Below are 22,812 nucleotides of genomic sequence, written 5' to 3'. Positions count from 1 at the left end.
CACCACCAGGCACAGCCAAAAAAGATCTGACTACTAACAGACGATTTAGCTAACCACACAACGCACTACCATCACCAAGCCACCGCGGACAAAAACCCTGAGGCCATTAAACCTATGTGTCCCACACATCAAATGACGGACTAACTATCGCAACACCGCACTACCCGCGTGTATGTAAACATCTGAGTGTGTGTGAGCCTTTCTGAAGATGTTAGAGACAAGAGAAAACTGCCAGAACAACTGTCTTCCTAGTGTACTACTATAATTGGTAAGAGAGGCCTCGAGACAATGCAAAAAGGATACAACTGTCTAAGCCAGCATTAGCTATATATAACTCTTCTCCACCCGTCAACTCCTCTTGTACAGTGAAGTCCAAAGCCAAAGTGTCTCCATAAAACTCATCCTATCAAATATGGCCGTGATGGATGCCTCGAAGGTGTAATTGAGTACGCTAATTGAGCCCTTACTGGGGAAATAACATGTCCTAGCGAGCTCAAGACCAGTGAGCAACTAGCCTACTAGCTCTGTCCTCTAGAAAAGCTCAAGTGAGAATATAAGTGAACAATATTGGATACCGTAAATTTGTGATATGCAAACAATCCCAGCTCTAGAAGTAATTCATAACAACAACTTGTCTTGATAAATGGACTCTCGTGGTCAGGTCAAGGCCTGTCTCTTCACCTAGGAATCATAATAGACAGGCCTAAACAAAACCCTAGCAGGAAGAGAATTTAGTACTAAACCACAGGACACTGGAGCGAAATCCAATCAATTGTCCGGTATATTTTGTAATGTTTGTTCCTAAGACCTTCCTCGCTCCCCTCTATTCCATCCACATTCCAGTTAGTGAATATCCCGACATGTGCGCTACATCCCTGCACGTCCTCACAAGCTCTCCACAATGAGCGTAATGTGTCTACCACATCTTAATGGTCGAACCCTTGTTTGATGCTTCCACTGTATGAAAGAGTGAGTGGAGAGACTCCGAAAGGCTCCCTGCTGTTGAAGAAGCAGGGTGCGTACTTATAAGGCTGGACAGGAATAGTGTGCCCATAAAAGGAGCTTTTCACGTGTATATATATGCGTGACACGTATCCATGTCTCGCCAATTGCTGCCCCCTATCAAAAACTCAAGATTCTTCGGTATGATGGAAACTCCATTGTTATCGTACACTGGACTATGTGATGACTTATAAAACACAAACACACAATCCCACTCAACGAATTGAACTACCCAAACTTACATCGTGTTGACATGTTTCTGCGGACTTAACGGAACTTTTTTGACTTTTCGTCTGCACTAGTGATCGCGCCATCATGAATTTTGGATTACTGCGGCTAAACTCGAACAAAAAGGAGGTATTTGGAAATAATTATGACTTTATCGAAACAAATCAACATTTTATTGTGAAACTGGGATTCCTGGGAGTGCATGAAATCATCAAAGGTAAGCTGCATATTTATATACTATTTCTGACTTTGTTGACTCCCACAACTTGCTGATATCTGTTGGCTTATTTTTTCTGAGCACTGTACTCAGATTATTGCATGGGTGCTTTTTCGTAAAAAAGCTATTTTGAAATCTGACACGGCGGTTGACATTAAGGAAAGTGGATCAGTGATTCCATGCATAATAGTTGTATCTTTTTCAATGTTTATTAGTGAGTTATTTCTGGTAAATGCTGTGGCTCTCTGCAAAATCACTGGATGTTTGGAACTACTGAACGTAGCGCAATGTAAACTCAGATTTCTGTATATATATGAACTTTATGGAACAAAACATACATATATGGTGTAACATGAAATCCTATGAGTATCATCCCTGATTCTTTTGTACAGGCAATTGGTTTCATTGCGCCAAATTAATCTTAAATGACCATTAGGAAAAGTTTGCAGTCAGAGTGCCAGTTGTAACTGCAGTATGCGGCAAATAAATGCGGGCCAAAAATAACACCGTTTTTTTACTGCAGTAATTTTTGCAGTGTAACTGCAGTTATTCTGCAAAAATTACGCATCCAAAAATACCAGTCGACTCAAATGCAGTTACTGCACCTTACTGCAGTTTCAAAACTGCAATATTGTATTTGTAAGGGATTTGCCCAGCCCTAGTCTAAAAAACAAGCTGCGGGCGTTTTACTCTCCTCCAAAACCCTAGGCAGCTTGCCAAAGGTCTACACTCATCTAACTAGATAGGAGCGATCACATATTGTGCGACCATCTACAATAAATTTGTCTCTCACAAGTCAAATAATGACCCTGCCAACCAGATCTGGTTCTGTGACTGTCGATGTTTTTCCTCGTCTTCCTTGCTATGTCGGCTCCATGTTTTAACTAGTGGAGTTGTGTCTGTCTAGTGGTTGATTGATAGCCAATGATGCCAGTGCATAGGTTGGAGGAGTACAGAAAGTATGCCCCATATCCTCTCACTTAAGTCTTAACCTTCAAGGATAAGTTGTTTTTTTGTAAATATTTATCAACAACGACTGTGAGCGAGAGAACAAACAAAAGCAGTATGCGAGTTAACGCACTTTAGAAATGCAGGCACAAAGAAGGCTCACAATTTACAAATGTGCATTAATAAACAAACGAGTGAGAGATCTTCTATCTGCGTATATTTTGAGTAACAAACATCCTAAGATATCATTGCTCGCGATGCGAGAATATGGATGTAATATTAACTTTTCAAAAAATTGTGGAGAAGCAACTACCTATCTCTCGTTCTCCAAAGGCCCTACAATTTCGAAAAAGTAAAACTTGCTGAAGATAACAATATATCTTCATAAATAAAGTTGTGTAAGATCCATCCAACCTATGAACCACCCTAGCATAATACACTCCACTGCCAGTTTATTATTGCAATACCACTGCCTACAAAAAATTTCATTTTGTTATCACTAAACTATCTATTTCACGAAGTTCTTGTGTAAAGAAGCATTTGCTTTTTGGTGCTGAATGACACTACAGTTAATTAAATCGCTACCATCATTCCATTGAAATATAGAAGCAGTACTCTCAATATTTCCTTTGTCGAACACTGATAACTCAACTGATATCAATCCGTAACATTCATCTTAGAGTTGTCTACTTATGTCACTAAGGTGAGAAGCCATATTTCTCTCAACATCTATGATTGTTCCCTGCACTAATAAGCTCTCCTAGATTTAAGTGGTGAAGATTTAGACCATCCCACCTCGCCCTATGGCTCTCCTGTCACCTCCCATCCCATTCCTGCGCACGAACCTGTGTTGTGTCCTCTAGGTTGATGAAGCGAAGTGAACCAATTAGATCGTCAGCAAGATCAAGAAACATCTGTCATATACAGTATGAGACTTCTAAGCAAAATGACAAATCAATTATACTGGAAAATTCTCACAATAACCCAGTTTTTGTATGAACAAAGTGTAAGATTGTAAAAATTTCACCTAGATAAAACTAAACATTGTTGAACTGATCCTGTATACATATAAGGTGTTGAAACTAAATTACTCGTTAATCTGTTAAACTAATTGTTGGAGAATACTTTTGTTCCAGGCACAAAGGCAAGATGTCTCTATACAGACTTATAGTCCATATAGACAAATAGAGTGTTTTGAGACGTATAACAAGGAAATTTACTAGGAGGTTGTGATGTCTAGGTACCCTAGGTAAACGGGCGGCCAGCTCTGTAAAGCTGAGTTGATGATGTTCCTCAAGTCATTTGGTTCGAAATGGTTTGTGTTTATCCAGGTCTGTTGAGCCTTTTGAAGCGTAGGATTCAATTTGCCTAATATAAAAGGTGGCATATTCTGAAGGTGTTAATTAGGCTTGTTGTGTGTTAGCGACTTGTTTTGTTTTTGCCTCTAGGCCTAATGCACTGCTTTGTTTTTCTTTCTCATCATGCTCTTGTATAAACAACATACATCCTCTTTGAATTAATATTACATTTGTTTGTATATCTCCTATATCTCATTTTATAATTTCATTCTATAACCTCTGGCATTTTATAATGTTGATTATGTATTGATATATATATTATATCCACTGGCGTACGATCAGTACGTAAGCATGATCATGGCACTCACTCTCAATTATATTCTTTGGAGACGGACATCCAATTTTTTCCCTTTCAAATTAGGCCACCTGTTTGAGTGGTGCTACTCTTGGCTCTATCCTCTGAGGTTTGTGTGAAGTGGCGAATTTAAACCCCAAACAATAGTTAATATTAATTTTAAAAAGAACTAAGGTATATCTTGATTTCATTTAATCACTCTTTTATCTAAATCGAGAGACTCATTGACAGTTTGTTGCCTCAACCAATAACTTCCCGATAATCAATCAACAGGTGCCAGGCAGATAAAATCCAGCCGAGCTTGAGTCTTTCCGACTGGACCGCTCGGGATCGATTTACTTTTGTGTGTGTTAATTCAAACGTTAACACCGCTCCATCCTACTTAAACCGCATCCCAGGGCCAAAACAATTGAATGTTATAGTGCCAGCTGTTGAGATGCGAAGTAAGCTTGTGTGCGAGAGTAGGGAGGTCATAGATGGCCAAACTCGGACGCTCAACACATCGAGCAAACCTTCCACATGCATATCAACTCTGACACACAGCTTCCCAGCATACAAACTACAATACTGAGTTCTAAGGCAGATGGTATGATAATAGTGGGACCTATGGTCCGACTTGGTGTGATTGTAAATTTGAACGCGTATAACTTCTCTTCTCAACGAGTTCTAATGCTCGACTGCGGCTCTCTCGAGCATGACATAAACACTTCCTTGTTCTCTACCGCTAACTATGACTCATAGACTACAGTCATAATTTTATATTAAATTTGGCTCGCCCTAGAAGAACATGAACAGCCAATTGTATCCTGTATCGATGCAAAATAGAATAGAAGTTCATTTGATATACTACTCGATTCTGGACTTACCAGTTTGTATCACCAACATAGACTGTATCATATATTTGGTATTTATTGTGGTGGCGCATTAATATACTGCTCATCTTCCTTTTACTATTAACTCACGTACCATCGTGAGTTTGTTACAATGTATTGTGTTGGAGACGCGAATTACCCTCAAGTTCCGCCCTAACTCAAAACATCTCAACTAAGATATTTGACCCATGTCATGTGCCAATCAATCAATTACCCTACTCATTAATATAACATATGGATACCAAAGATACTAACAAACCTTTAATTGCAATGAATATGCCATAGAGATACACTCTAACCTTTGTCTGTCCTCTACATGTGAATATTAATGCATAGCTCTGCTATGATCCAACTTAGCGTAGGAACTGTGGGTTGATACTTGTATTCACGAGCCCTACTGCTAAGTCGGTGTTCCCGAATATAGAACAGCCTAGCAACGAAGAGTATAGAACCCTAATTTTCAATCTCTCCCGAAGCCCATATGCTCTCTGTCCTTCTCATGTGACACATAAAAGGCAAATCCAATCAAAGTCGACTAGTTTGACGAAGCATGTATCAGCAAGTTGGTTGTGTGGTTAAGTTGTGCTATGACCACGGAGAAGTCAGAATAGTATTATAAATATGCAACTTACCTTTTGATGATATTCATTGCACTACCAGGAATCCCAGTTGTCCAAATTAAATGTTTGATTTGTTCGATAAAGTCCATAATTTATTTGCCAAATACCTCCGTATATATATAGTGTTTTGTGCTGAGTTATAGCATACGATCGTCCGAGGACAGTACACTCCTCACCATTCATCGCTCTACCTGCTCCTCCCAACAGGCCTGCCTATAACCTCATTGTTTGGCCCTGGGATGCCCCGTTAAGTAAAGCGATGGGATCACAAATAGGTGCAGACGAAAGTCAAAAAGTTCCGTTGTTTCTCTTTATTCAACAACAGAGAAAATCAAATGTCCTCAACATGAAACGAGTCGCATAGTAGATAATCAAGAACCTTCTGTCTAGAGTTGTGTTGCTAAATGAACACTCGTTCCTCTAATGTAAATCTTCCAAAATCCTGTGAGAATTAGATTTTTCTTCAGAAATGCAATGGAACGTAAGCTAACTATCACGTGAACAGCTCATGCACTCTAATCTCTAGATCGCCTGCTGGACCTCCTATATATACAGCTCCACTAACAATAGAACACACACGCCTCATTATATCACAAAGTATGTGAACATCAAACAAGTTTCGAAAGAAGGTTGACATCTAGTGGAGCCTTAGGAAGTGCAATATGTACCAAATTTCTTACTTTGTTAATATATTGAATTATTAATGCGATATTTTGAATGTTCACATGAAAACTACACCCAACTATCAAGCAAGTACACTCATACGCATATATCACACAGCGTTCGTTTACTAGGGTAATTGAGAGTTGCTGCTCTCCCTCATGGTTTGTTTGTAGCCGCTGCCGACTCTATCCAAGTTACGATATACTGTGTACTACTCTCCACCAAGACAATCCGTAACAAACGTTGAACGAAACTGAACGCATCCCTGGACTGCTGCCTATTTGTACACTTAGTCACATGACAGAGCTATTCTAGGTCACAACTTTCAGGATATATAGTGTCTCTATAAAACCCTCTTATTGCATATGTAGATACCTGTCATTCTAGTCCAAAAGGTATATGCTACCGAATAAGATTTCTGCAATATTCTGATTGATCTTTCTGGCAGCGTGTGCCAATTATTTCCACTCCATTTTATCTTCTTAGCACACTAATACCTCATGCTTCTAAGTCCTCCATACACTACAGAGTAGCTATGCACCTTCAGTCCTCGTATTAAGACTAGTTGTCAAATGATCAGTGTAATATCCTAGCCAACTGTACTTGTACGCTAAGGTATGAGGTGCGAGTGTAGAGACTTAGGATCTCATGCCGGAATAGCCTAAGGTCTACCCTTTCTCATTATAGTTGCTCATATACTTATGCGCGAATAAAAAATGTAGAAATGAAGGTTCACTGAGGCTTGATTTGCTCTGCACTAAGCGATGCAATCAAGCGTTGATCATCATGTCACCAGCCTAAGACCCTCAATATTTATTGGAAAAAGTGTCATCATCAAATAATCCACTGTATTAGATCTGTGAAAATACTACCCCTCCTGTGTGATATCTTGTCTCATAAACTGCGCACTCTCTCATCTTAGCCTAATAAACTCATGCTTTCCCGAGTCATAGTGGGAGGACCACACACCGCTCATATACATCCACACGACCTGTCAACATAAGAAGTTTTCCTTGCAGACTTAATCTGAAAATGGTGTACTACTGCTTGCAGCACTTTTAGCCACAACTTAATGTGCTAGCTGTCTAGTCTTGTTATATATTAAATTGGAAAATCGACTCAATTGGAGCATAAAAATAGCTTCTCCATTAATAGAGAAGAAGCATTTTCCTCAGACATGCGTCGTTTCTTTATAGTTATATCTTTCAATTATTCTAAGCAGCACGAGTCACATGATTTCAAGCATCCCACCCTGTAGTATGCAAATGTAAACTGGAAGAGACCGTTGTTGTATCCACGTCTCAGTTGACATTTAATAAAATAAATGTGAGACTGTAGAACAGCGTCTGTGTACGTAGTCACGAGCTGTTATGACATATTACAGTGAGAAAAACTATGCTTGTATGACATTTATGCGCTTTTAAGACAAACAGTCAATATTATAGGATCCCCAACCCATGAGACACAGCCATGACAAATATCTATGATATCGTAAGCAGCAAACATCGTCCAGACGCCACCACTAGAGAGACCCATAGTAATGACTCAGCTATACCCGTAGAGTCTGGAAAAAAATGACAACATGTTGGGCGATTCTGTTCTTGACGAGTACAAAACGTTAAAAGAGGACAAGCCAACCAGATGTCCTTCCTGAATATACAACGCCTCTAAATAGTTTGATTTCCATATCGTAGTACTCCGCGTGTCCTCCCCTTTTTTTTTTTCTGTGCTGATGTTGTATTAAGCCCGCAAAAACGCCAACTCCCGTCGCATCGCGCTGTCCCAGAGTGAAGCCTTCGAATTTCTCAATCGTGCGTTGGTAATCAAGCCTACTACTGTTGGTGTTGATCCAAGACATATGATGATGAGGTTGTGACCAGTTAAGGGAGTCTAGGGGCCTGCGATGTTCCATGAGCTCGACTCCTCTTCGGCCACCTATAGTCACTTCTTGAACAGGGTTGAGTTAGACACGCGAGGGGGTATAGCTTGAGCACTGTGCTATCCCTTGTGTTGACCCCGGGCCCGCCTGTAGTTGCCCGTAAGGTATAGGGTGCCCATTCTCTGGTGGAGACCCATGTAGCTTGTGTTTCCTAGTGCTTTCCCCAACCTCAGGGTAGTGGCCCTTGCAGCGTGGACTACTATTACTCACGGGAAAGCGCACGGAAAGGTATGCGACAGGGCGTGGGTGGTTCAGAAGCACTACGTATGAGGAAGGCTTCGATGAGTGTCTTCAGATGTGAGTGTGTTACATAGCGCCCCTCGTAGCTTAGTTGTTTATGTGTTTTACTGACTAGGAGGCAGTGTAAGCGTGCGAGCATTGTAAACGAGACATTGACCTGCGACTCTAGCGGTATATTCGTGCTCTTGGTTTCCATGCTATGGCCAAGAGTTGTAAGAAGAGCTCCAAGCTTTATTTCTCAGGTTTACAGAAGCAGTTAGGGCTTTGTATTTTGATCGCTTGTGAGCTATTTGTGCCGCCTCTCCGTCTGCAGATGGTTCATGAGTATTTAGATCCGCTGAATTTGACTTGTGACTTTGTGTAATATGGAAGTGTTGTTGGTTTAGGATACTAAGCAGCCCTATGACCAGAGGGTCCGGTTGATAATTTGGAGAATAGTACATGGTGTTTGATGTCTGTAGTTGCTGGGCTCTATTTACTAAACTCCTTCCATTGAGGCTAAGCTCATCTTTCTGCATTTCTTCCTCATCTTTCACTTCAAATAGGACAACTAGAAAGTGAGTAGCCACGTAGACTCATGCCGGCAATAGTCATTAGTGTCAGTTAATTTAGTTATTGGATACAGGAACAAATGGTGGCCATCTTGAAGCATGTGGGACAACAGACTGGGATAGGGAGATTGAATATGTCCGTAAACACACCAGCCAAGCTGGTCTGCGCATGCTCTGAGGACCTGGCTGGGATGCTCGGCTGGCAGCCTTGAGGACACTTAGAGGGTGAGTGTCATTCTAAGAGAGATGTGAGATGGCCTGTTCTGTCCCTAGTGGTCCTTTGTGTGCGAGGCGTCCGTCTGGTGCGTTGGGCACTGTATTATCCTCAAAGCGGGCAAAGAAGGTGTTTAGTTGTGTCGGAAGCAAGATGTCGGTGTCCGTGACTGGCTGGTTTTCCTTTTGTGGTCCGTTTGTCTGAAGGCCCTGCCACATACGTCTCGGTCTGAGCCGTTGACTTGTGACTCCACTTTGTCTCTATACTCACGTTTTGCTTGTTTTATTGCCTTGCGGCCATATTGCCAGTTCCTTTCCATGGTTAAATGTGGTGGTACGCACTTTCAGTTTTGTGCATCTATCCACAGTTTCTGGTTAAGGTAGGTTTTAATAGTCAAAGTGGTATAACATCTCCTATACACTTCCTATAAACTCACTCACCGAATTAGCGTGTACGTCAATATTATTCCTGAGGCTATCCGGAACATATCCCTGTCTGCGTGATCAAAACAATCTTGAAGCGTGGATTCCGATTGGTCAGACCAGCATTGAATAGTCCTTAGCTCGGGTACTTCCTATTTGAGTTTCTGCCTATAGGAGCGGAGGAGCAAAATAGAGTCGTGGTCAGATTTGCCAAAAGGAGGGCGGGGAGGGCCTTGTATTCATCGCAGAAGTTAGAGTAACAGTGGTACAGCGTTTTTCCTGCGCGAGTGCTACAGACGATATGCTGATAGAATTTAGGTAGCCTTGTTCTCAAGCCTTGTTCTCAGCGTTTTTCCTGCGCAAGTGCTACAGACGATATGCTGATAGAATTTAGGTAGCCTTGTTCAAGTCCCCAGCTACAATAAATGCAGCATCAGGATATATGGTTTCCAGTTTGCATAGAGTCCAGTGAAGTTCCTTGAGGGCCGTCGTGGTATCGGCCTGAGGGGGTTATACACGCCTGTGACAATAACGGAAGAGAATTTTCGTGGAGATAATACGGTCGGCATTTGATTGTGAGGAATTCTAAGTCAGGTGAACAAAAGGACTTGAGTTCCTGTATGTTGTTACAATTACACCATGAGTCGTTTAATCATAAAACATACACCCCCGCTAGCACTTTCAGCATTACTCACTCCAACAGCCACCCACCCACCCAGTCAGTCAGTTCATGTGAGACAGCTTCTTACTGCCCTTGGGAGTCTCATTCAACAACCATCGCAAAGGATTTTTACTCTTTCAATTAAAGACATTGTATGCTTCAATCAATATTTGCTTGCACACGTACTGGTGAATGGGTGTGAATGTGTGACATCGATCACAATTGAGGGTGTTCCTAAGCCACTTTGACCAGTTGGCACTACATTGGAAGTGCTTTGTCTTTTATTGTTTTGCGTTCTCTCATGCACGACACACACACACACACACACACCACACACACACACACACACACACACACACACACACACACACACACACACACCGCTAAGACTTAGGCTAGTCAACGGCGTATGTTGTTTGTCACCAAGTCACAGGGTACAAAGTGTGGATTTCCCTTCCATATCATCTCTTGCTCTCTCACCTACCTCTCCATGTCTATGCCTTTCCTTTTGAGGCTCTAGTCCATTCGCGTGGAGATCCTGAAGGCCAACTGCTGCTTGTACACTAAGTGGCTGGCTGCGACAACACATATAGCATAAGCTAGGTTAGCCGCTGGCCATGGTAGAGACTAGAGATGGAGTTAGATCAAGTTCAGGGCCAGCCACTCTACTCCAAGTAGGCCAGATAGATAAGCCCCAGTTGGATGGCAGGTTGTTTGGCAGGGAGGGGGAAGAGACACACTTGCCCTGGGTTGTTTATGACTGGAGAGAGAGATGGATAGATGGGTATGGCAGATAAGTATAAGTGACAGTTATTGCTACAGTTTCCTTATTACATCTGGAGTTTGGCTATTTGTAACAGTAGGCTGTTGCTATCTCTCATGTTCCCCTGTGCCCTGTTTCCCTCGCTCCGTCTCTCTCCTCTCTCCCTGCCTGCCTGCCTCAGGCATGCCCTGGCACCAAGACTGGACTAGACTGTGTCTCCTGGTTTTGTGAGGCAGAGAAGCACAAGAGAAGGCTAGAATCGGAAACAGGAGGAGAGTGAACTGCAGGCGAGCTGAATACAGAGTATCCCTGTTTATACAAACAAGGCTATCAAACTGTCACAGGCCACTAGCAGGTCATACTGTTGTGTGTGTGTGTGTGTGTGTGTATGTGTGTATGTGTGTGTACCTATAAGATACACTCAGAAATACACAAACCAGAGAGAGATTTGGGGGAGATTTCTCCTTTGCCTTAGCCATATTGATTTATTTACAGAGGTTTGACACCCACCATCTCAGATTGTTCTGAAGTTGTTTCTGTAGTCAGAAACAGATTAGCATTTCTGAAACATTATTTTGATTACATATATTTGATCTGAGATATTGAGCTAATTGATTGCACCCAAATTGGCCATTTTAATTAATTGGATTCATATAATTGTAAATAAATATACTACCTAACATCTGATTTGGACCATAATTATTCCTAATAATGAGTTTGACATGAGGAGTCCAATTACAGTGGGTATCAGAAGTATTCACCCCCCTCAGATATTTTCCACATTTTGTTTTGCGTTACAAAGTGTGATTCAATTTAATTCATTTTTTTTTTCTATTTCTATTTTTACAAAATAATACAAATTAAGTAACAAAAATATAGTCGTTGCATAAGTATTCACCCCCTTTGTTTAGACAAGCCTATTTTAGTTCTGGAGTAAAATTTGCCTAAACAAATCACATAAGTTCCATGGACTCCATGAATAATAGGGGTTAACATGACTTTTTAATGACTGCCTCTTCCTCTTTCCCCCATATATACAACAGCTGTGTAATGTTCCTCAGTCAAGTAGTGGATTTCAAGCACAGATTTGACTACAAAGACCAGGGAGCTTTTCAAAAGCCTCATAAAGAAGGGCAGTGATTGGTAGATGGGTAACAATAACAAGTCAGACATTGAATATTCTTTTTAAGCATGGTCAAGTTAATAATGTTGCTGTGGAGGATGTATTAAACCACTCAGATACATCAAAGATACAGTCGTCCTTCTGAACTGAGCTCAGGACAGGAAGGAAATTGCTCAGAGATGTCCAAGATGATGATTGGTGATTTTAAAACCGCTACAGAGTTCAATGGCTGGGATGGGAGAAAACAGGATGGATCAACAACATTCTAGTGACTCCACAATAATGACACAAATATGCAAAATCCTTTATGCAACAAGGCACTAAAGTAATACTGCAGGGGGGAAAAAGCACGGCAAAGGAATACACTTTTTGCCCTAAATGCAAATTATTCTTTTTTTCTTCAACCTTTATTTAACTAGGCAAGTCAGGAAAGGACATGCAAACAAAGCCTTATTTTTGGGGCATGCTTGACATTGGCAAAGAATGGGGAGTTGTTCAGTATAAAAAGAAACGGGATGGAGCTAAGCACAGGCAAAATCCTAGAGGAAAACCAGCTTCAGTCTGCTTTACACCAGACACTGGGAAAGGAATTCACCTTTCAACAGGACAGTCATTTACAACATAAGGCCAAATCTACACTGGAGTTGCTTACCACCAAAGTTACAGTTTTGACTTATCTGCTTTAAATATCTATTGCAAGACTTGAAAACTGCTGTCTAGCCATGATGAGAGATTTTGAAAAGCACCTTTTAGTTAATGTTTTCTTCCCCTTCTCTCATCCTTCATTGTAGCTGTCTGGGGAACCTACACCAATATGAGGTACAGTATGCTTTAATGACTATTTCCTTTCTTCATTAAACAAATGCATGGATACCATGAAATTACTACACTGTCAGTCCCCTCTTTCATGCCGTTCCTTTTTTATATTTCATGCTATTTTTTGTCCTACCCACTTTACTCCCTTCACCCTTAATTACATTGGATAAACTCAAAACACACTCAACAACTCAGGACTGTTAGGGAGTTATACTCAGTCTCAACAATCTTAGTTACTTTAGAAGGAATGCACCAAAAGCACTTTCAATTATTTTTATCCTGGATGCTAGTGTTCATGTTTTGATTCTTATAGCTTGTAATCGGGGTTGGATTCAGACTGTAAACAGCACATGAGTTGGCTTAGCTAGCCAATTAACCATGTTACATCACTGAGTTGGTTGTTGATGTGCCAACCAGGTGTGCTACTGTTTGATATATAAATGGACAAAGGAGAGAGAAGAGCAACCATGTAGGACCAGCAGTGCAGATTATATAACCAGGGGTGTAGAAAGCACACGCGTGCATGCACTCTGGATTTCCCTGTTTTTCTGTCTTCTTATGTTCTCTTTCTCTCTATCTCTGTCTCACTGTGGGTCTCTCACTCTTTGTCTCTGTCTCCTGATCCATGTGCGTTCATAGCCTTTGTGTGTGTGTGTGTATTATGTGTGTCTGATTCTTAGGTGTGTCTGTGGGTCGGTCCGAAGTCAGGGATGGAAAGATGCACTGTCATGCTGAGGGGAGGGTGATGTGGGTCTTTCACTGTGATTGTATTGACATGGAGGGGGCTGTTGTGGTGATCATCTTACCGCCACCCTGGCAGTCAAGATTTGTGACCGCAGTAAAATTCCACGTGACCGTTGAGTCACGGTAATCTCCTTTTATGCACTCTGGACATGCATTGGCAGCACCCAACTTGCTAACGACCGTCAGGTCGCTAATTGCCTGGTACTCAGGACTCTATTGTCCCTCTAACCACTCTGAAATCGATGGAAAATCACATCAAACACTTATCATCAAAACAGTATAATGCTTTGAAAAACCTCACTGTGATGATCAATTTGAAGAGGTTGAAACATAGTTATTGTCGATGTTGTTTCAAAGCCTAACACAGCAAATAGACAGCTCTTTCAAACGTGATGACTAATTCAAACACCCATATGCATGTTAGAGCTTCTGCATAGGCTTATACACTGTGTTTACAAAAGGAATTGTCTGAAGAGCTCCGTTCTCCAGATCTGTGCCTCGACACAATACTGTCTCGGAGTTCTACGGACAATTCCTTCGACCTCATGGCTTGGTTTTTCCTCTGACATGCACTGTCAACTGTGGGACCTTATATAGACAGGTGTGTGCCTTTCCAAATCATGTCCAATCAATTGAATTTACCACAGGTGGACTCCAATCAAGTTGTAGTAACATCTCAAGGATGATCAATGGATACAAGATGCACCTGAGCTCAATTTTGAGTCTCATGGCAAAGGGTCTGAATACTTACAGTTCCTTGCAAAAGTATTCACCCCTTGGCTTTTTCCCTATTTTTTTGCATTACAACCTGTAATTTAAGTGGATTTTAATTTGGATTTCATGTAATGGATATACACAAAATAGTCCAAACATTTAAATGTCTTGGAATGGCCTACTCAATCCAATTGAGAATCTGTGGTATGACTTAAAGATTGCTGTACACCAGCGGAACCCATCCAACTTGAAGGAGCTGGAGCAGTTCTGTCTTGATGAATAGGCAAAAATCCCAGTGGCTAGATGTTCCAAGCTTATAGAGACATACCCCAAGAGACTTGCAGCTGTAATTGCTGCAAAAGGTGTCTCTACAAAGCATTGGCTTTGGGGGTGAGTTGTTATGCACACTCAAGTGTTCTGTTTTTTTTTTGTCTCATTTCTTGTTTGTTTCACAATAAAACATATTTTGTGTCTTCAAAGTGGTAGGCATGTTGTGTAAATCAAATGATACAACCCCCCCCAAAAAATCAATTTTAATTCCAGGTTGTAAGGCAACAAAATAGGAAAAATGCCAAGGGGGGTGGAATACTTTCGCAAGCCATTGTATGTAAATAAGGTATCTCTTTATTTTGAGAACATCGCTTTGTCATTATGGGGGTATAGTGTATAGATTGATGATTTTTTATTTCATCCATTTTAGAATGTGGCTGTAACGTAACAAAATGTGCAAGAAAGGAGAGGAAGGGAGAGAAAGAGGGAGATTGGAGGGAGAGAAAGAGGTTGATTGGAGGAGAAAGAGGGAGATTGGAGGAGAAAGAGGGAGATTGGAGGAGAAAGAGGGAGATTGGAGGAGAAAGAGGGAGATTGAAGGAGAGAGAGGTTGATTGGAGGGAGAGGAGGTGGAGGAGTGGGGGACAGATAGACATACGGAGGCAGCGTGGGTACCTAAAAGCGGGCTTTGTGTGGTAAGCTATTGACTCTGGGCTGAAGAGATTAGAGTTTCATTCGCGCCTCACTGTATGTCTATCTCTCTAGATCCATACAGGAACATGGAGAGATGAAGATTGAGGAAAGGATTGACGAGGTGAGTTCTCTCTTCCTCAGTGTTTTTCCCATCATGCAATGTATGATCAATATGAATAATATAATGTCCCCAGCACAAAATCCTCCGTCCAACACACACACACAGTGTACACACACTGACATGTCGCTGTGTGTGAAGGCATTTTAATTCATACTCCCAGTCAGAGGCCTGACACCTGAGGTGTTCAAACATCTCGCCGCTTTTCTCGTTGTGCTGCGAAGTTCAGTTTTTATCCTCTTCATCTGTCTCTTTGTTATATTTATCCTGAAGGCCCAAACACCCGCTGAGGGAGAGCTGTAAATGATGCCGATATAGACAGACTGACAATGGGAGGCATTACTAATGATGATTTAGAGCAGGAATGGATGTCTAGAGCCTCCTCCTCCTGGCGGGCCGCACTGTGCTTCTGTTCAGCTCAGCACTAAACACACCTGATTCTAGTTGTCCTGTATACTGGACATTGTGTCACCCTGGGATGTGTTCAGCATTGTGTACGGTTTGTTACTACAAGTATTACTACAAGGTAGTGAATATGGATTGGCTATCACTGTGCGGGAGAGAGAGAATTATCAGTCTGTTACTGAATCAAAATGGCGTCTTTATCTCTGTCAATTTCCTCATTAGAATAGGGCTCTTTTGTATCTGGCTGACCTTACGGTTCAAAGTGGCTCTGAAGACTCATTTCTGGGTGTCTGCGCAGGCTTTTATCCAGGGTGACATTTCTCCCCAGACACACTGATCTCTGATTAGACGTCTCACACCAATGGGGGTGAAGGTGTTGTCTAGAAATGTAACAAGCACAACTGTGTGTGTGTGTGTGTGTGTGTGTGTGCGCGTACATTGCAAGCTTAAGGGAATACAACAAACTAAATGATTGTTGTGTCACTTAGTCTTGTCATCGGGTGCGTTTGTAAACCTGGCAGGCAAAACAGTTCCACATGAAATCACACACTCCTCAGCAGATGAGCAGCCCAAACCAAACTGCTCTGAATGACTATTTAGCATTACCTTTACACTGTGTGTGTCCTTACAGCAGGATAATCCCATGGTAACACATTATCCCTGCAGGATCAGTCTAATCTGTCTTTATATTCTTCTCTCTCTCTCTTTCTCACAGGCAGTTGCTCCCCTCAGAGAGAAGATCCGGGATCTGGAGCTGAGGTATGTCTGCTTCATCACATACCTGCAAGCAAACACAGACACGTACGCACAAACGCACGTAAACACACGCACACGCACACACACGCACGCACGTACATACGTATGCACAAACACATTAAATCAAATGTTATTGGTCACATACACCTATTTAGCAGATGTTATTGCGGGTGTAGCGAAATGCTTGTGTTCCCAGCTCCAACAGTGCAGTAATATCTAACAATTCACAACAATGCACAAATCTAAAAGTAAAAAAATGGAATAAAGAAATATAGAAATATTAGAACGAGCAACGTCAGGACGGCGTTGACTAGAATACAGAAGAATACAGTATATACATGCAAACACACACATGAAGTGGCATGTTTATTCATAACTGTGGTCTACTGTGCTGCAGATGCTCCATATCTTAAACGGGCAATCTGCAGGTCAAACAATAATAATGCGGGCCACCCCGCCTCAGTTTTGGTAAACAGCTATTATAATATTTCATATATAATAATACATAAATGGAGCTATGGGTGTCTCTGAGAGGGACTGTGTCTCTGAGAAGGACTGTGTCTCTGAGAAGGACTGTGTCTCTGAGAGGGACTGTGTCTCTGAGAGGGACTGTGTCTCTGAGAAGGACTGTGTCTCTGAGAAGGACTGTGTCTCTGAGAGGGACTGTGTCTCTGAGAGGGACTGTGTCTCTGAGAGGGACTGTGTCTCTGAGAAGGACTGTGTCTCTGAGAAGGACTGTGTCTCTGAGAGGGACTGTGTCTCTGAGAGGGACTGTGTCTCTGAGAGGGACTGTGTCTCTGAGAGGGACTGTGTCTCTGAGAGGGACTGTGTCTCTGAGAGGGACTGTGTCTCTGAGAGGGACTGTGTGTGTGTGTGTGTGTGTGTGTGTGTGTGTGTCTGAGAGGGTGTGTGTGTGTCTGAGAGGGTGTGTCTGAGACACTGGAGGTGGCAGAACGAAGTGGTTGAGGTGTAGGGTTTGAGCATAGCCTGAAGGTAGGGAGGGTTAGTTTCTCTTGCACCATGGTCTTGTTGTGGATGTGAGCTTGAACTGGTAGCCAGTGGAGTGTGCAGAGTGACATGGGGTTACTTTGGAAGGTTGAACACCAGGCAGGCTGTGGCGTTCTGGATAAGTTGCAGAGGTTTGATGGCACAAGGTAGCTCAGGGAGCCCAGCCAACAGAGAGCTGCAATAGTTTAGACGGGAGTTGACAAAAGCCTTGATTGAAATCTGCGCCGCTTCCTGAGTGAGGTAGGGTCATACTCTGCGGCTGTTGTAGATCATGAACCTGCAGGGGCAAGTCACAGCTTTGATGTTTGCAGAGAATGACATTTCTCTACACTCGCAATAACATCTGCAAACCATGTGTATGTGAACAATGAAATTTGATTTGTTGTCCAGAGCCCAATGTTCTGTTTCTCTAGAGAGAACTCGGATCATTCAGGAGAGAACTCGGATCATTCAGGAGAGAACTCGGATCATTCAGGAGAGAACTCGGATCATTCAGGAGAGAACTCGNCGGATCATTCAGGAGAGAACTCGGATCATTCAGGAGAGAACTCGGATCATTCAGGAGAGAACTCGGATCATTCAGGAGAGAACTCGGATCATTCACGAGAGAACTCGGATCATTCACGAGAGAACTCGGATCATTCACGAGAGAACTCGGATCATTCACGAGAGAACTCGGGAATCATGTCACCGAGAGAACTCGGATCATTCACGAGAGAACTCGGATCATTCACGAGAGAACTCGGATCATTCACGAGAGAACTCGGATCATTCACGAGAGAAATCAAATCAAGAACTATGTAAGATGCTGGGCTGAAGAGAGTTGTAGTTTTCATTAAGCAAAATATTCAACCTAGCTCTTTGCAGAAACGTGGTAATTAAGTACAATGCCCGTTATCCATTGCGCCTGTTCTTTCAGGCTCTGACAGAGATGGATACACTTTTACACCTGCAACGTTAGGTTAGATACACACAGACCGCATGAGAGAGGAACGTGCACAACACAACAACGAGAGGGAGGGATAGAGAGAGTTTGTGAAAGTATGCCTTATCTTCTTTGAAAAACTAATAAAATTAATTTGTCAGACAGCTCTGCAGCATACTTAGGCAGGCTAGCTAAATAGGATGACTAAAGACAGTACAGTATGGGGAGCACGGAGGTAACCCTACATGGATGGATGGCTGGTTGCTACTGCCTGAGCAGAGATGAGATAATGACTTTAAGGAATGAAAAATAATAAAGTAATCAAATAAAAACTATGTTCTGCCCCTGAACAAGGCAGTTAACCCACTGCTCCTAGGCCGTCATTGTAAATAAGATTTTTTTCTTAACTGACTTGCCTAGTTAAATAACAAAATAACAAAAAAAAACATTTGTTCGGTTATTTCCAGACCTAGAAAATATCAAATGTTTGTTGTTTCTTTATGAATAATTGGTATATTCAGAGCAAAAATCCAAAACCACGAAAATTACAACTAAGAAAACAGAATTCGAGAAAATACAAAATAAAAGTTATGGGGCCTGTCATGCCAAATACTGTTTATTAACCATTATATTACCTGGTATAATGACAGAAAACACATATATTGTACACCAAGGACCTGGGGAAGAGATGAACAGTAGAGAAGAGAAGAATGAGTAGCTCGCATTTTTTTTTTTAAGTAGCTAAAAAATGGTTGGAAACCCCTGTCCTAGATCTATCCGCAGATAGGGCTGGGCGTCTCTGCACATTCTTGCATTGCATCCTACCTGGCATGTCGCTCCATGGAGAAGATCTGTGTCTGCACCACGTATTCTCACTACTGGTGTCCCCCAAGGCTCGGTTCTAGGCCCTATCCTCTTTTCTTCTCTCTATACACCAAGTCACTCGGCTCCATCATTGCTTTCCGGATAACACAACTACTTTTCTCCTTCCTCACTACTGACGCCCAGGTGGTAGTGCTGAGCGATTAGTGTTTTTTGAGGTTGGTTCAGTTCGGGTTAAATGAATTATGAAATAATGACAGTAAAAATATTTGTAAGTGGAAATTCCAAAACCCAAAATAGTGAACATTCAATTGCCCAAAACATTGAAAATATTCCATTGTCTTTGTCAGTTAAACATTGGGTAGACATCAATAGAAAAATTAGGAATTAGGAAATAACACACTATTTCAGTTGTGTAAATGACTTAGTTTTTATTTGATGACTTTATTATTTTCATACCTTCATAATGACCTTGTGCCATACGGTAATACCGTAATACCGGCACTGAAAACACAGAAGGCGCTATTTTCAACCACCAATGAGCCTTCGAAATCCAAAGGTTAGCAATGCTAACAAGCACTTGTAAAATCCCACAGAGAACGCTAAAAGCTAACAGTCTCTGGCCTAAAGTATTTGCAGGACAGGCATTCCAGGTCAAATTTATACAAGTAACTTAAAAAAATGCTACTCGCAGTTTGCTGCACGGACAAAACAAATATTAGACCGCAAGGCTCTTGATCCAGGAGGGGGTTCTCTGATGTTACCTTGAAGCTTGAGTTTAGAACCTGTGTTAAACTCATTCCACAGAGGGCTGAGTGTCTGCGGTCTTCTCTCCTCCTTGTACTTAAAAAAAAATTAAATAAGGTCACTAATTATTACGTAACTCCCCTCACGTGGTTGTTTGTCTTAATTGAAAGGAAATACCAAAAATCTGCAGACACCAGGCCCTCCATGGAATGGGTTTGACACCCCTGTTTTAGAAGAAGCTATCCACTTAGCTAGATATCTAACTATCTACTAAATTAGCATACCAAATGCACAACTGTAGAGCATTTATCACATTTTAGACAGTTAACTTGATAGTTATGAGATATCTAGCTGGCAAACATTTCGTTGTGAACTCTATACTGTAACTAGATCACATGCCGAGTGCTGCACAACAGTGAGTAACTAGCAAAGCTCTGGTCTCTCATTGTTGTGTGCTTGTAAACAAACACTATGTGACTGGAGACTACCGGTAAGCTTCATTATGAAAAATGATGTGACAGGTGACATGAAGAATGCAATCTCATAATGTGTTGCACAAGTTGACTGCAGGTATTTACTAAAAAAGTAGCTACAAATATTCACATTTGATAAAAAAATTCAAAAAAATTCTAAGACAAGATACAGAACAAAAAGATAAATGCAACATGCAACAATTTCAAAGATTTTACTGAGTTACAGTTCATATAAGGAATAAATAAATTAGGCCCTAATCTATGGATTTCACATGACTGGGAATACAGATATGCATCTGTTGGTCACAGATACCTTAAAAAAAAAAGTAGGGGCGTGGATCAGAAAACCAGTCAGTAAACCATCTACAAACACACAACACACACACAACACACACACACACACAACACACACACACACCACACCACACACACACACACACACACACACACACACACACACACACACACACAGTCATCAGAAAGGTCCCAGGCAATACATATCATTAGGACTAAATCCATATCACTGCCTTCTCAGAGCACCTGCTCCCCACTTAAGTTCACCCCAGCTTCTGGGGTAACACTCTTAAAGACTCTCACCAGCCGTCTCGACACACAAAACACGGTCAAATTGGATGGAAATCTAATTTTGCCCTAACGGCAACATTTTCAGAGTAGTAGTGAGGGTGACAAAAGTAGTGATGCGAGAAGGACTGGAGAACAGGTTTTTCCTGCCTTGTAGTGGTTGCCTGATAGCAGGCGCTGCCCAGATTCGATCCTGCCTTCAGTTTTTCCAGGAAAAAAAATCTGGCTACTGTAGGACCCAACAAAGACTGCTCACTCGCCCACACACACACGCATACATACATACATACATACATACATACATACATACATACATACATACATACATACATACATACATACATACATACATACATACCAATGCATACATACATGCATACAGTTGAAGTTTACATACACTTAAGTTGGAGTCATTAAAACTCATTTTTCAACCACTCCACAAATTTCTTGTCAACAAACTATAGTTTTGGCAAGTCGATTAGGACATCTACTTTGTGCATGACACAAGTCATTTTTCCAACAATTGTTTACAGACAGATTATTTCACTTATAATTCACTGTATCGCAATTCCAGCGGGTCAGAAGTTTACATACACTAAGTTGACTGTGCCTTTAAACAGCCTGGACAACTCCAGAAAATGATGTCATGGCTTTAGAAGCTTCTGATAGGCTAATTTACATAATTTTAGTCAATTGGAGGTGTACCTGTGGATGTATTTCAAGGCTTACCTTCAAACTCAGTGCCTCTTTGCTTGACATCATGGGAAAATCAAAAGAATTCAGCCAAGACCTCAGAACAAAAGTTGTAGACCTCCACAAGTCTGGTTCATCCTTGGGAGCAATTTCCAAATGCCTGAAGGTACCACATTCATCTGTACCAAAAATAGTATGCAAGTATAAACACCATGGGACCACGCAGCCGTCATACCGCTCAGGAAGGAGATGCGTTCTGTCTCCTAGAGATGAACGTACTTTGGTGTGAGAAGTGCAAATCAATCCCAGAACAACAGCAAAGGATTTTGAAGATGCTGGAGGAAACAGGTTCAAAAGTATCTATATCCACAGTAAAACGAGTACTATATCAACATAACCTGAAAGGCCGCTCAGCAAGGAAGAAGTCACTGCTCCAAAACCGCCATAAAAAAACAGACTGCGGTTTACAACTGCACATGGGGACAAAGATCGTACTTTTTGGAGAAATGTCCTCTGGTCTGATGAAACAAAAATAGAATTGTTTGGGCATAATGACCATCATTATGTTTGGAGGAAAAAGGGGGAGGCTTGCACTTTGCTGCAGGAGGGACTGGTGCACTTCACAAATATATATTTGGATATATTGAAGCAACATCTCAAGACATCAGTCAGGAAGTTAAAGCTTGATCACAAACAGGTCTTCCAAATGGACAATGACCCCAAGCATACTTCCAAAGTTGTGGCAAAATGGCTTAAGGGCAACAAAGTCAAGGTATTGCAGTGGCCATCACATTGCCCTGACCTCAATCAGTCCTTGGAGGGGGGAATGACTCCTGTTCTGTTAGGTAACATATCGGCCCCACAATGGCCTTGTATGGCCATATCGGCCCCACACGGCTCCCTGCCACGACACACACTGCTCCCTGCCAC

At 41.7% G+C, this 22,812-nt stretch overlaps 1 protein-coding gene across 3 annotated transcripts in view; it reads left to right on the top strand.

Moving 5' to 3' along the window:
• Positions 1–22,812, top strand: part of uxs1 (UDP-glucuronate decarboxylase 1) — a 143,485-nt gene that overhangs the window by 16,719 nt on the left and 103,954 nt on the right. For 2 of the 3 annotated variants that reach the window (XM_024010556.1, XM_024010557.2), the window contains exons 2-4: positions 12,908–12,935; positions 15,426–15,474; positions 16,592–16,635. In XM_024010556.1, coding sequence (XP_023866324.1) covers positions 12,908–12,935; positions 15,426–15,474; positions 16,592–16,635 — 121 coding nt within the window. The remainder of the gene's footprint in view (positions 1–12,907; positions 12,936–15,425; positions 15,475–16,591; positions 16,636–22,812) is intronic. The other variant, XM_070449083.1, reaches the window with a different exon arrangement.

Source organism: Salvelinus sp. IW2-2015, linkage group LG2 (genome assembly GCF_002910315.2).
Source record: "Salvelinus sp. IW2-2015 linkage group LG2, ASM291031v2, whole genome shotgun sequence".
NCBI lineage: Eukaryota > Metazoa > Chordata > Actinopteri > Salmoniformes > Salmonidae > Salvelinus > Salvelinus sp. IW2-2015.
The sequence above is the reverse complement of the archived record's forward strand: the minus strand, read 5'-3'. Positions and strand labels throughout refer to the sequence as shown.